The following is a 14,344-nucleotide window of genomic DNA, read 5'->3' as shown; positions in this document are numbered from 1 at the left end:
ACATTGACAGGTTGGCTTCACCTTTGGAGAAGCATGCGGTCGCGCACCATCCCCTCATTCGAGAGGATGAAGATGGTTGGTCCCGGGGATTTTTATCAAACAATTTAGTGACATTTATACTACTAGTATGGACTTTTTTTCAAAAAAAATATCATTACATCTTAAGTTGCACCTTACACATCAAAAATGTGCGTTTGGACACAACTCATACAATTTCTTTTATATTAGGTTATACTCTCAAGTCATTTAGTACATTCTTGAGACAAAATGGTGCAATTTACCTAGAGACTCACAAAAGGCCCTTCCTAGCGCTCCACCTTGTACAAATGCTAAAAATGCCGCGACAAACTAATTAAGGAGGAGCGAGAGCATTTTGATGATCCCGAGAAGAAACATGTATGTGGATCTATGCAAAACAACTATACAAAGAGCCTGGATGCTAAACAACTAAATAAAAGAAGCTTAGCTACAAGAAGCTAAGCATCTTTGCATTGAGGAATTTGATCGTTTAGCCCTTTCATGCACTTAGCATCCCATTTAAACACATATGCACTAAAAGAGAAGTTGTATCTAGATTAAGATAAAATATATCTCTCTTTTCACCCTCCTTCCTAATTATGTCTCCATGTTAGGATTTTGCCTCAACGAGTGTTGCTATGGGGTTATTCCAAAGTTGCCTTTTTTCTATATGATGTTCTATTTAAGGTTGGCTCCTAGTGTAGGTTTAGTTTAAGAGACATAAAGTAATCAAAACAACTATTTCTTTTTAAGAATTACCGCGGGGGCGGGGGGGGGGGGGGGAGTCTCCCCATCTGAATATATTACTCAAAGTGGCCAATATGCCAGAGAGAGATCCACTTTATAAGAAAAACTGGATCGAAAACCTTAACAAGTTGACCTGGTTTATGAGGGAACCTGGCCAAAAACCAAACAACAATAATTGATTTCAGCTTTGTATGTTCTTCACCATGAGGCCCTATGTCATCCTAAAACCGGCATGCCTTACTCAATATATACACCAGATACTAATCGAATATAACATATAATAAAAAAATTATAAGACAATACACACACACGCACATACACTCACCCCTATCAGTAGATGCACGCACCATCTATCCCTACGAGTATCTTCGAGAAACTGAGCCGGTAGATTTTATGATTGATGAGCTCACTACAGGGGGTACAACCATCCAAGTACTTGTTGGTTCACAATTAAACATATAATGATTAACTCAATTTGCGGTTGTTATACCATGTTGTCTTGCACTTACTGTTATAATGTGATGTACCTTGTACGAGGCAAAAAATTGACACAATATTGATTTTAATTAAAAAAATAGTAACAACGAGTACAACATAAGCACATGTTCATACACATTATCACCTGACCATATCAGATCATAGAATCACAAGTGGCGCCTTGTGTTGGACTAGTCCTACCAGTATTGAATAGAACATGTTGAACATTGTCTTTTTGGAAACCCACTCAATTTAGAACGGAAAAATTTGTACAGATTTTGTGAAATCATAAGCGATGTCTCTAATCCATACATCCTACCTTTGATAAGACCGGTTGATAATTGAATCGGATTCTCATTATTTGACTATATATAGTGCAGATAGAAAGATCAGTGAAAAGGTGGCCATGAGTTTCTGGTCATTTCGCCTTAGGATTTGTTCATTATCTTTTCCGACAAGACGGAGAAGGCATGTACTCCCTCCGTCTCATAATATAAAAACGTTTTTCAAGCTATGTTAGCTTGAAAAACATTCTTATATTATGAGACGGAGGGAGTATAATATAACTTAAAAATGATGCATGGTGATCTCATCAATCTTAAGATTTGTCATTCTAGTCTTTCTATGTGCTCCTAGAGGTAAGATGTGTGTGCATGCATGCGTTTATATAAATGTGTGTGTGAGCGTCTATGCCTGTATCGTATTCCGTAAAAAAAAACATTTGGTAACATAAGCATGAGGTCTTTTATTTTTAATACAGATAAGCATGAGGTCAAACATTGCCATTTCGAGCCGTGCTGAGCTGGAGATATAACCACGTCTACCAACTATAGAGGACTCAAGCTACTAAGTGCCTGGTTCTTTATGCTAAACAAAATTAATACCGTGATAGCTAAACCGGGCCTGCCGCCCGGCCGGTGGCAAGCCTATCCTCTTTCGACTCGTCGGATTTTGTCTTGGTCAAATCAGGTAGCAGCCATCTGGCCTACACTTTGCCTCCTTTTTTATTTCTGAAGTGTGAATGATGCGATACTGCAGTCATCAGCCACGCTGCTTTGCCACGTCGGACTTCTTGGTGGTAGCAGACTAGCCGCCGCCCTCCACCGGCAGGGCCTTTAATCTACTAATTGGCTGTAAATAAATACAATTAGGCGAGTTTCATGTGGATCTTAAAAAATGGCCAAGTATCATCTGGAAAATCGAGGAAATTTCAGGCGGCCATCACTTTTGGACGTAGTACCCCATACAGTTTTGGTCACGCAATAAAAAAATGCGGGGAACATAATAATTACTCCGGAATTGGAAGAAACATATTGATACTCACTCCGTCCATAATATAAGAACGTTTTTCAAGTTTATATTATGGGCTAGCTTGAAACCATAATGTTTATAGTACACTTTAAAAAACTCGTTACCATAAAAATATTAGTCTCAAGAACAGAAGCCATAATGTTTCTTTTTGCGAGTAGAAACCATAATGCTTCACTGGCAATCTTGCGCGTGTAAGCTTGCGTCATACCAAATAGTGTACTAACATACTGAAATGAAAGAAGGGGCAACGAGAAGAGGTTAAATTCAAGATAATAATTGCTCTTTTTTTTAAAAAAAAGAAGGGAAGACCATCAGTATCTGCATCGAGTGGTGCACTCAAAAATGTACTACTATTAATTATTGAAACGCTAAATATGTTGACTTGCAAAGAGGGGGGAAACATGAGGCCATCCACATAGGACATGTCTCACAACAACATCCACAAATCGACCCGCCAAACCTACGACAACATATTAGCAGATAAATGGTGCAACCTATATCATGCACTGTTGGTCTTTTTATGTGACACTGGGATCTGTGTTATGATGACTTTCCAAATGAAAGCTCCTAATAATTATTATTGTCAATTTATTGTGTGTCAAGGGGTGGTCCTTGATTGGAACGATATTATGTTTCTATCATGAATAACAATAGAACATGGAATATTAGAGGGCTTAATGCATCAGAAAATGGGATGCTTTGAGATTTCAAACTAAGGAAAGTGCATCTGCTATTGTTTGCTTACAAGAGACCAAAAGAGATAATTTTGATTTGGTCTATATCAAAAACTTTTACCCAAATAGATTTAACAAGTTCGCTTTTCTTCCTTCCGTGGGAGCCTTAGGAGGTTTACTGATGGCATGAATTGATTCTTTATTTGAGGGGGGGGGGGGGGGGTTATCTTCTGAAATGCTTTTCCCCTCTCTATGAAATTCACTAGTTCCATTTCAAATCAAACTTGGATCATGACTGGATTTATGGGCCTTCTACTCCAGAAGGTGAAATGGAATTCATGGACTGGTTCAGTTACATACAAATGCCTATCGAGGTAGATTGGGCTATCATAGGTGACTTTAACTTTTTTAGGTCCCCTAATGACATACATAGGCGTAGAGGTGATGTTAATGGTATGCTGCTATTCAATGAAGCTATAAGCAATTTGGGACTTGTTGAGTTACACATGAAAGGAAGGTAGTTTAGCTGGAGTAATATGTATGCTAATCCACTTCTAGAAAAGTTGGACCGATTATTTACCTCTGCCTCCTGGATGACCACCTTCCCTAACACTGTAACTCTCCCTTTGGCCAACAATCTCTAATCACTTGATTGCATGATAATAATTGGAACCTGCATTCCTAAAGCCATTTTGAGGTCAATGCCTGTTGGATTTCAAGGCTCCGCCAAGAGAATAAATTCTAAATTCAAGAATTTAATAAGATGTTTCAAACTTTGGGCTAAAGGTTTATCTTTCTTGAAAGTAAAAATTTGTTGAAGTCAATGACTATATCTACTTATGGGACTTTATTGAGAAATTACGCGCTCTCACTACTTTTGAATGGAACCGCAAAAGTATTTTGAAAGATCACCTTTTGCTCCTACTCAATAATTAGAGAATCGCTTGGAAGCAGAGAGGAAAAATAAAAGGTGTTAAGTTTGGGTATGAAAACACAAAGTTTTCCCATACGAACGCTTCTATCAACCACAGACACAATTAAATTGCAATGTTGCAAAATGTTGATCAGGCTAAGATTTATGATCATGCTGGCAAGGCTGCAATTCTTTGGGATGCCTTCAGGAACAGAATGGTGTAATCTGACAAAAATGAGATATATTATAACCTTCCTAGCTTGTTTACTCAACATCATGACCCCAAGAATTTTGAAGAGCTTGAGAAACCTTTTAGTCGTGATGAGATTAATAAATTTATTGTTGAGCTTCCCATAGATAAATCTCCATGGCCAGATGGGTTTGACAATGAATTATTTAAATCTTTTTGGTATATTATTGGGACTGATATAATAAGAGTGATACATGATTTTTATGAAGGGAACATTTCTCTTGGGAGCATCTACACTTCTTTCATTAATTTAATTCCAAAGATTGATGTCCCAACCACTCCCAATGACTTCTAGCCAATTTCACTTCATAACTGCACTTTTAGGATTATCACCAAACTCCTGGGAAATAGACTGTCACAGGTGATTCTTCAATTAATTTAGATTAACTAGTATGGGTTTCTCACAGGTAGGCTTATCTAGGATTGCCTATGATGGACTTATGAATATTCACATCAATGCCATAAAAGTGTTGGCTCTAAAGTTGGACATTGAGAAAGCTTTTGATATCATTAAACATAGAGCCATTAATGGCATTCTCAAAGCCAAAGTTTTGGTGATAGGTGGATTTCCTGGATGCAATCCTTGTTCACTTTCTACTTCATCTTCTATCTTGTTTAATAGGGTTCCTAGGGGAAAGTTTTATTGTAAGAGAGGGGTGAGGCACGGAGACCCAGTGTCACCTTTATTATTTTTCCTTGGTGATATTCTCCTTTAGTCTATTCTCAACAAAGAAATAACACAAGGACTTCTTAAACCACCCCTGAAAGTTAGTTCCTGCCCTGATTTCCCCATCCTACAGTATGCGAATGAAGCAGTAGTGGCGATGCAAGCTAATATTAAGAAATCAATATGTTTCAAAGGACTTTTTAATACATTTGCATCAACAAATGCCTTAAAAGTCAATTACCATAAGTCCAATCCTATTCTAGTTAATATTACTGAGAAAATGGTGGAACTATTTACAAACACAATAAGGCCCAGTTCTTTTGCCAGAATCTGGGGATTCTCCCAGAATCCAACCCCTACCCAGCTTCTCCCAGAATCTTTGAGCCCCATTTGTTTCACAATCCTATCTAACTAGACCCTAACTAGATAGGATTGTAAAACAAATGGGGCTCAAAGATTCTGGGAGAAGCTGGGCAGGGGTCGGATTTGGGAGAATCCCTAGATTCTGGCAAGAGAACTGGGCCTAAATTGCAGACGCTGATACTTCCCTATCACATACCTTAGCCTACCTCTTGGTTTGATCAAACCTATTATTGATCAGGGCTTGCCCATAGCTAACAGAGTTTCAAAGAGACTAGCTGGAATTGTCACTTTCATAGCCTATGCAGGGAGGCTTTTGATGGTGAAATATGTCCTTTCTTCTCTAACAATTTTTTAGTGAGTTATCTGAACTTGCCTGAAAGGTTGAAACCATCAAGAAATAAGTTGTCAAGTACCCGAGACACTACCTTTGGAGAGGGCCAGACATGGAAGACCACTCCCCTACCTTAGTTGCTTGGACCAAAGCTTGTAGGCCTAAGAGCCAAGGTGAGCTTGGTATTTTGAACATCAACATCCCGAATAGATCCCTCCTTCTCAAGAACCTCCATAAATTATTTAACATGCAAATTATTCCTTGGGTAAACCTCATCTGGGAGTCATACTATAATAATGACGAGGCCCCTAGGGCCTAGATGGTTGGATCCTTTTGGTGAAAGACTAACCTGGGATTACTTAAACAGTACAAATCAATGACAAGGTGTAATTTGGGAGATGGTAAAAGTGCAGTATTCTGGGCAGACCTTTGCACAGTAACTACCTACACTTGCTGTTTCCACACCTTTTCTCCTTTGCAAGAAACCGGTCTATAAATGCGGAGCAACTAATCAAATGTGAATGCATGGAAGATCTCTTTCATTTACCTTTATCAGTTGAGGCACATGATGATTTTTTACAAATGGAAGATATCTGTATCACTTTGAGACAATATGAATTTAGAGATAATGCTGATACATGGAGCAACATTTGGGGCGATGAGTTGTTTTCTACCTCCAAAGGCTATAAAGTTATGATAGGGACTAAAATTATCCCTTCACATTTTCAGTGAATTTGGAACAACTCCTGCCAGCCTAAGCATAAAGTATTGTTTGGGATGATATATGGTAGAATTAACACAAGAAACCTTTAGAGAAGAAAGTCCTTCATAATTGGCACTTACAACTGTACAACTCTCAAGTGCCAGCATTAAGAAAAAAAAATGCCCTTTTGCTAAGAGAACTTGTTTTTTTGCCCCCCAGAATTGGTAATCTCTTTGTGTTTGAAGCTTTTGAGGACATTAAAACCAAATTGAGATTACCTTTCTCTATGGACATAATTATCCTTGCAGCTTGGGCTATATGGATCATAAGAAACAGTAAAAAAAATCCGGCAGATTGTCCCATCATTTCAGAGGTGGAAGGATACATATTTTTTTTCCTGAGCTAAACTTGTTGAGAGATAGGATCAAGAGGAAATATGTTGCTGCCTACTCTTCTTGGCTGGAATCTCTCGTGCAATTTTAGTTTTCATACTTTCCTTTTTCTTGTTTCTTTTTTTCCTGTTTTCCTCGCCCCCTCTTTCTCCGACTTATCTCAAGCCTTGTAATCCCTTTGTACTATTAAAGTTTTATTTAGGAAAACTATAGTGGCTTTTCTACCCTACTATTCATCGTAATAAATAGATGGCGCAAACCTCCAAGACAACGCCCTCAATAAGGGAATGCCGCTCACTTGACGATGTTGACTGGTCCAACCGGATCTCAGACCAAGGGTTGTGAGCCCGAAGCAGGTATTCAAACCAACACCTTCAATAAGGTAACAATGCACGGATGTCGACGCTGCTCGATCAAGTCATAAGGCTAGATCCTGAGCTTTCACTTGGAGATAATGCATCCTGATGTCTGCCGCCATAGTCACCGCCCGCCATTGTATCGATCTGCTAACACCGAACTAACCGGCCAAAGGAGAAAACATCAGAGTGAAGGCACCATTTCACATCGTCATATCACCGATGGTTGTCATGCGTGCCATGACCGACCTAGTAGTCGTCGCCACCAGATGCGCTGCATGCCTCGACGATGTCTGTCAGCAACAATAAGGTGAAGTGGGTTGCGTCCACACAACTAGCCAATGCGGACAATCAATTGCATTTGCATACGTTCATACGCTTGTAATGTGCGCGAGCATGCAAGTGTAGCTACGCGCCACGTAGAATAAGATAAAAAAAAGATCAAAAAGAAAAAAGAAAGAAAATGAAAATAAAAAACCCACGCGTAATTTCGTTAAAAACCAAATGGCGAGAATGAACAAAATCTGAAAACATGTGCTGTACCAGGAGATTTCGTGGGGTCCGTTGCATTACGGATATTAGTCTCCTTGCATCTCATCGTACAGGGCAACTCATTTTTGGTAAGCATATCAACAATCCTTTGCGTCCGAGCACACGACATTCCCATCCTTTGGCATGCACATCTCACATGGATATCCAAATGTACGCATCACATTCCTAATGTTTTCACCCCGTCGAAAATCCTCTTCACCCGCCACGCGCGCCATGCGTCACCACCCGGAAACAAATCCAGAAGAAAACACACAACATTCCATTTGCAACGCAGAAATGGTTTTTTAAAAGGAAGGAGAAGACAAAAGGCGAAGCAACAAGGCAGGAGTATGATCGGCCGCAGCCGAGGGGGAGATTTTCGAACACCGGCAGCAACGAGGAAGGAAGACGCCCATTTGGCGCGCGCCCCTATAAATACACCCGCCTCCGGCTCAACATGCCGCCTCCTCCCCGCGCCCGCGCACTACACCCCCACTCCCCCGCCGCCTCCTCCGCCGCCTGCCCGGTCCGGCGCGGCGACGACCCCCCGCAAGGTGCGTCCTTCTCTCTCGCCGATTCCCCGGCTCTGATCTTCCTTGGCCTCTGCCCCCGCGATCGGTTCCGTGCTGCTCTGGTGCACGGATCTGGTTCGGTAGGAGTTTGATCGATGTGGTTGACTGCCGTTTCCGTCCTGCCTTGGATCTGGCTCGCCGCCCCAGTGGGCTGGCTTTCGGTTTTAGAGATGCCGCACGAAATCGGCAGTGAGCCGTCGTTGGAGGCTCGTTGGAGCAGACAGCTGATGAGTCGCTGGAGCTGGCTGTCCGCGTCGATTCCGCTCTGCTCTCCGCCGTAGTAGAGCAAAATCCGTTCAACTTTCCTGAAATGATACAGCCTTCCTAGTCACGGAAATACTATACTGGATTATGACTTATGCGAGGGGGGATGTATTTCTCAGCAATTACTGAGCTTTCCAAATCGCACCTGTCGTTGCCATGGAGGGACGGTGACAGAATTTATTTTTTACATGTTATTGAGCTTTCCAGCTGACGGGGCCATCATTTATTTTCTAAAGTGAAAGAAGGTTATGAGCTCTTCGCCCCTCTAGATTCAGATCCGGCATTGTGGTTGGCTCTGTCGGTCGCCCTGGTTGGTTGGTTGCGTCAGCGCTGCCCTGTGCAGGCTCTGATTTCATCGAAGTCTTGTGGCTGTTGGTGCCGTTCCGTAGTTTATAATAACTATGCTGCTGCGTACCTCTCTATGCACTAGTAGCACCGATCCTTGATTTCCGCTGGCCAGTATGTATAGATACGCATCCCCTTAATCGTTGGAGCACTGATTCCTGCCAATAGTATACATTGCTTGACTAGTACTCTAGTTTAGTTGCTTTGTGTAATTTTTGCCAGTATTATTAGTCCACTTTTTTCTATGAGAAGAAAGGGTTTATGCGCTGTAGATCCGTTTGTGAACTGGCTTTCACCTTTCTATGATAATTTAACATCTTTTGTACTGCAATGGACTAACTCTCTGCACCTTAACCATCCTCACAATGGCATGTGTTTGAACCTCAACTCATATTTTATTTTCCTTGTAGGAGCTCATCCGAATAATAGTTGACCAAAGCAGGGTATAATGAAGAGAGTGTCATCGCATGTCTCCATTGCCTCAGAGGCAGAGATTAATCTTGATCTCTCACGGTTACTAATTGACAAGCCAAGGTTCACACTGGAGCGTAAGAGGTCATTTGATGAACAGTCATGGAGTGACCTCTCACATCGGCATAATGACGGCTTTGATAGTGTGGCGAATTCGCCTGCATTCCGCACCGGTTTCGAGTCACCATTCTCAACGGGCGCACACTTCGGTGAGCCAAGTGGACCACACCCCCTTGTGAATGAGGCATGGGAGGCACTCAGGAAATCTGTAGTGCATTTTCGTGGCCAACCTGTGGGTACCGTTGCTGCGGTAGATCATGCATCTGAGGAGGTGCTCAATTATGATCAGGTAAAATCCATCGCTCTCATATCTGAAAACAGGTTATCCTTTATTTTGTGGGTTCTGATATTTAGGCATATCTAAATTAGTAGTAAAATTTGTCCAGTTGCCTAGTACTCTCTCTGTTCCAAAATAATTTTAGTTCTAGGTTTGTCTAAGTCAAACTTATTTAAGTCTGACCAACTATATGGGAACATATATTAACATCTGGAACACCAAATTACTCTGATGATATTCTTTATAAAATATATTTTTGAACTATGTATATGTGGTGTTGTAGACCCTCGCATGTTTTTCTAGAGTTGGTCAAACTTAACCAAGTTTAAAAATGGAGGGAGTAACAATGAGACACTACATTTATTATATGGCCTGTTGAGGATACTCTCAATTATAAACTGATGATATACAAAGTGTTCACTTGTGTCCTGTATTATCTGAAAACAATTGACGCAATTTCCCATCGTAATTTAATTTTCCTATCCACTATGGCTTCGGGTACTCTGCTTGCCTCACATTAATCGTTCTTGTGCAGTTTTTATAAAATGATTAATATCTGATGTTGTACTGTTGTTAATTTTATCCTTACATTGGCAGGTTTTTGTGCGGGATTTTGTTCCTAGTGCATTGGCTTTCCTAATGAACAACGAGCCTGAAATAGTGAAGAACTTCCTCTTGAGAACTCTCCACTTGCAAAGCTCAGAAAAAATGGTAGACCGCTTCAAGCTTGGAGCAGGAGCAATGCCTGCAAGTTTCAAGGTGGACCGGAATGTAAACAGGAACACTGAAACATTAGTTGCAGATTTTGGTGAGAGCGCAATTGGCAGGGTGGCACCAGTGGACTCTGGATTTTGGTGGATTATTCTCCTCCGGGCATATACAAAGTATACTGGAGATGCTAGTTTGTCAGAATCACCTGATTGTCAGAAGTGCATGCGGCTTATACTGAGTCTTTGCTTATCTGAGGGATTCGATACTTTCCCAACTCTGCTCTGCACTGATGGTTGCTCAATGATTGACCGTCGAATGGTACATGCATTTCACCTTTATTTGCTTTAAATTCAGAACTATATACTTAAAAGGGCACAATTTAATTGAGGTGGCAACAGGAACAGGACTGGTTCTGTGTTTTCATGTACAGCTAAAAAGAAATATTTTTTCTTAACAGTAAACTTTAATAAAAGGGACACCTACAGATAGCAACGCACTTTGACTTGTTGGTATTGCATATTATTAATTTGTTACAGATTTTAAATATTGGGTTTTTTTATTATTTTGGTATGTGACCATTAATTTACCAAGACTATCCAAGAGGGACACATATAAAGATAATATACTATGTGTTAATTTATTTATGTGTGGTAGGGCATGGAAGATACATCTTCCTTTAAGTAGGAAGTATGATTAGTTTTAGCAGAAGAAAAGATAACACTTGAGAAAATGATCTGTATTCTGAAATACAATCCTAAAGTCTTTCGTGCTGCTTGTTTGACTTTTGAGTTAAAGTAATGCTTGAGGCAATCTCTATTCTGAAATGTAATCCTAAAGTTTCCCTGTTCTTTGTTCGACTCTCGAGTTACAATTTCAGTTGGAGCTGAATATCCTTGTTACATGATTGTAATGCTTTAAATTTAATAAATATTTTCAGGGTATATATGGTTATCCTATTGAGATCCAAGCTCTCTTCTACATGGCATTAAGATGTGCCCTCCAATTGCTTAAGCCGGATGGTGAAGGGAAGGACTTCATCGAGAAGATAGGGCAACGACTGCATGCATTAACCTTCCACATGAGAAATTACTTCTGGCTTGATTTTCCACAGCTAAATAACATATATAGATACAAAACAGAAGAGTACTCCCACACCGCTGTGAACAAATTCAATGTCATTCCGGATTCAATCCCTGAATGGGTGTTTGATTTCATGCCATGTAAGGGGGGCTACTTCCTTGGCAACGTCAGCCCTGCTATGATGGACTTCAGGTGGTTTGCTCTTGGAAATTGTATTGCCATTATATCATCTCTAGCTACTCCGGAGCAGTCATCGGCAATAATGGATCTGATCGACGAGAGGTGGGATGAGCTAGTGGGTGAGGTGCCTCTGAAGATAGTATATCCTGCACTTGAGAACCATGAATGGAGAATAATTACTGGCTGCGACCCCAAGAATACCCGGTGGAGTTATCATAATGGAGGATCATGGCCAGGTAATTTACTCTATGCTAGTGTCTAGGATTATTTTAGTGAGCATTCATTGCTGCCAAATCTTCTTTTGCAAAACAGTTATTATCTGAAGTAAAACTATTTTTTATTATAAACCAGTAATAAATGGTTAGAATAAACTTCATTCGGAAGTTTACCATGTCCTGTTTGTAACATCTTTTTAGCTGTAATGTTACAGCTACAAACGGTAGCATAATATTGTTCGAAAAAAAATGATTTTGAATCTCTGGGGACCCTTGATTTGATCTGCTACTTCTGATTGCTTGGGGAAAGTTCTGATCTCTTTGGATGCCTGGAAATCCTATGTATTCTAACATTCTCACATGTTTCATCTGCAGTTCTTCTATGGCTGCTGACAGCAGCCTGCATCAAGACTGGGCGGCCACAAATGGCGAAGCGTGCCATCGAGCTCTCCGAGGCAAGGCTCCTCAAGGACGGCTGGCCCGAGTACTACGACGGCAAGCTGGGGAAGTTCGTCGGCAAGCAGGCCAGGAAGTTTCAGACATGGTCCATCGCTGGCTACCTAGTCGCGAGGATGATGCTTGAGGACCCATCAACGCTCATGATGATCTCCATGGAGGAGGACCGGCCTGTGAAGCCGACAATGAGGCGGTCGGCGTCATGGAATGCTTGAAGAAAGGCTGGGTTTCTTGAGAAAAAGAATTTACTTGCCAAGGGTTCAAGAAAAAGGAGTCCACAGTTGGTTGTAATTGTACTCTGTCAGTTTGGACAGAAGTGTATACCGTAGATGCACCTAGAGGTCGCACTACCTTTTCCTTTTATCAAAACTCAGTTTCGGAATAATATGTTTATTTTGTACCAGTGACACCATGGATAATTTTTTTTCTTTTGTGAAATGACACCTTGGATAGTTTATAAGCTTTAGCACACAATCATGACGAAAAACTCGTTTTAACCAAGTATCCGACACAAAATCATTTGAACAAGGTTTCTAAATCAATCAAGATGAGACCTCGACGTAATTTTTATTATGTTTGATTTGAGACGAGACCTTGATGATAATTTTAATAGATACATGAACCTTTTTTGCAAGAAAAGATCAAACGAGATTAATGATGCAAATATTCCAGCTTTGACTGTTGCAATAAAACAAGGGCACGCTTTACTTTTTTTTTTAAGTGTAATTCCTTGAAGTGTTCCCTTGACCGCAAGTCGAAAACACGCACGTGTTCTGGTCTTCTGGGTCACCGCGTTAAGGCGGTACGGTTAGATGTCTGATATATTTCTGAAGAAAGTTTGTTTTGGTTTACTTGATTGATTGATTGATTGAAGGGACATCAAATTGCAGACCACATGCTGAAAACATGCATGCACGCAATCTGGACTGAGGTATTAAGGCTGCATCATCATAAACAACAAGTACATTTCGTCAAGTCGGTTAATGTGAAGGAGCACTTCGTAAGTCGGCTTGTTTTTTTTATATATATATAACTTATAAGTCGGCTTGCTCAACCATAAAAGGCAGAGTAGTTTTGAACCAGAGTACAAATCAGAGGTAGAGTCCGGGCCCAATTCAGCCTAAGAGTCCAGGTGTAATTATAATGGAACCTTGTGATGAGCTCACGAAAAGAAAAAGGGGGCAAATTGCGATCGGAAAAAAGCCAAGGCAGCCATGGAGGCCCAACCCAACAAAACCTTGGATAATCTCAGGGCCGTCGTGCCCCGCCCTCGCTGGGTGCTGCTCGATCGGCTCGGCCACCGCGAGGACCAGGCCGACGCCGACGCGGCCACCGTGGCGTCGTCCCGCACCTCCACCGGCACGGTCATCAGTGTGTCGTTCCGGTTCGACGCGCCGCCGGCGACCTCCCGCCTCTACCTCCGTTGGCCGTTTGGACCGAGCAAGGAGGACTCATCTTTCGCGTACCCCCGCGTCGTCGCTGCGCACGAGGACTCCGTTCTCCTCCAGCTCACCGTTTCCCCCCGCAGCATCGATTACTTCCTCTACAAGGCGAGGGGCGCCCGGCCGCCGTCTCTGTCGCTGCTTCCCCGGTCCGCGCTCACCAGGAAGGCCATCGGCATCCTGCGCCGCCGCGGCCAGGGCACGTTCGCCGTGGCCGAGCTCCGCACGGCTGGCGGCGACGGCACGCCGGTGGCGTTCGACCTCTGCGTGCTGCTCTCGCCGGGCCCGGGGCCGTCGGAGACCGACAAGTGGGAGTTGAAGCGCGTGAATGTCCGCGACGGCAAGGGGAAGGACCTGACGCTGCAGTGCTGGGAGACCGACGCCGTCGTACCCGTCGGCGGCCGGTTCCTGTGCTGGGTCGACTACTACCGTGGTATGCTGGTCGGCCGCGTGTTCGCCGACGGCGGCTCCGTGCTCACGTACGTGCCGCTGCCCGTCGACACCCCTTGGGCGAAGCCCGACCACGGCCAGGAGTGCC

General features: G+C 42.2%; 1 protein-coding gene across 2 annotated transcripts; it reads left to right on the top strand.

The window, feature by feature from the left end:
• The first annotated feature begins 8,017 nt into the window (after window positions 1-8,017).
• On the top strand, window positions 8,018-12,767 carry LOC123091265 (probable alkaline/neutral invertase F). 2 transcript variants are annotated; one of them, XM_044512725.1, is made up of 5 exons: window positions 8,018-8,287; window positions 9,325-9,734; window positions 10,320-10,751; window positions 11,371-11,929; window positions 12,284-12,767. In XM_044512725.1, exons 2-5 carry the CDS (start codon window positions 9,363-9,365, stop codon window positions 12,577-12,579), a joined length of 1,659 nt encoding a protein of 552 aa, XP_044368660.1. In that variant the 5' UTR covers window positions 8,018-8,287; window positions 9,325-9,362; the 3' UTR covers window positions 12,580-12,767. The 2 variants fall into 2 exon arrangements, with proteins under 2 accessions (XP_044368660.1, XP_044368661.1); XM_044512726.1 differs by lacking the exon at window positions 8,018-8,287 and adding an exon at window positions 9,010-9,028.
• Window positions 12,768-14,344: the final 1,577 nt, after the last annotated feature.

The sequence above is a fragment of the Triticum aestivum genome, chromosome 4B (assembly GCF_018294505.1).
Source record: "Triticum aestivum cultivar Chinese Spring chromosome 4B, IWGSC CS RefSeq v2.1, whole genome shotgun sequence".
NCBI lineage: Eukaryota > Viridiplantae > Streptophyta > Magnoliopsida > Poales > Poaceae > Triticum > Triticum aestivum.
This window is presented reverse-complemented; position numbering and strand designations above follow the sequence as displayed.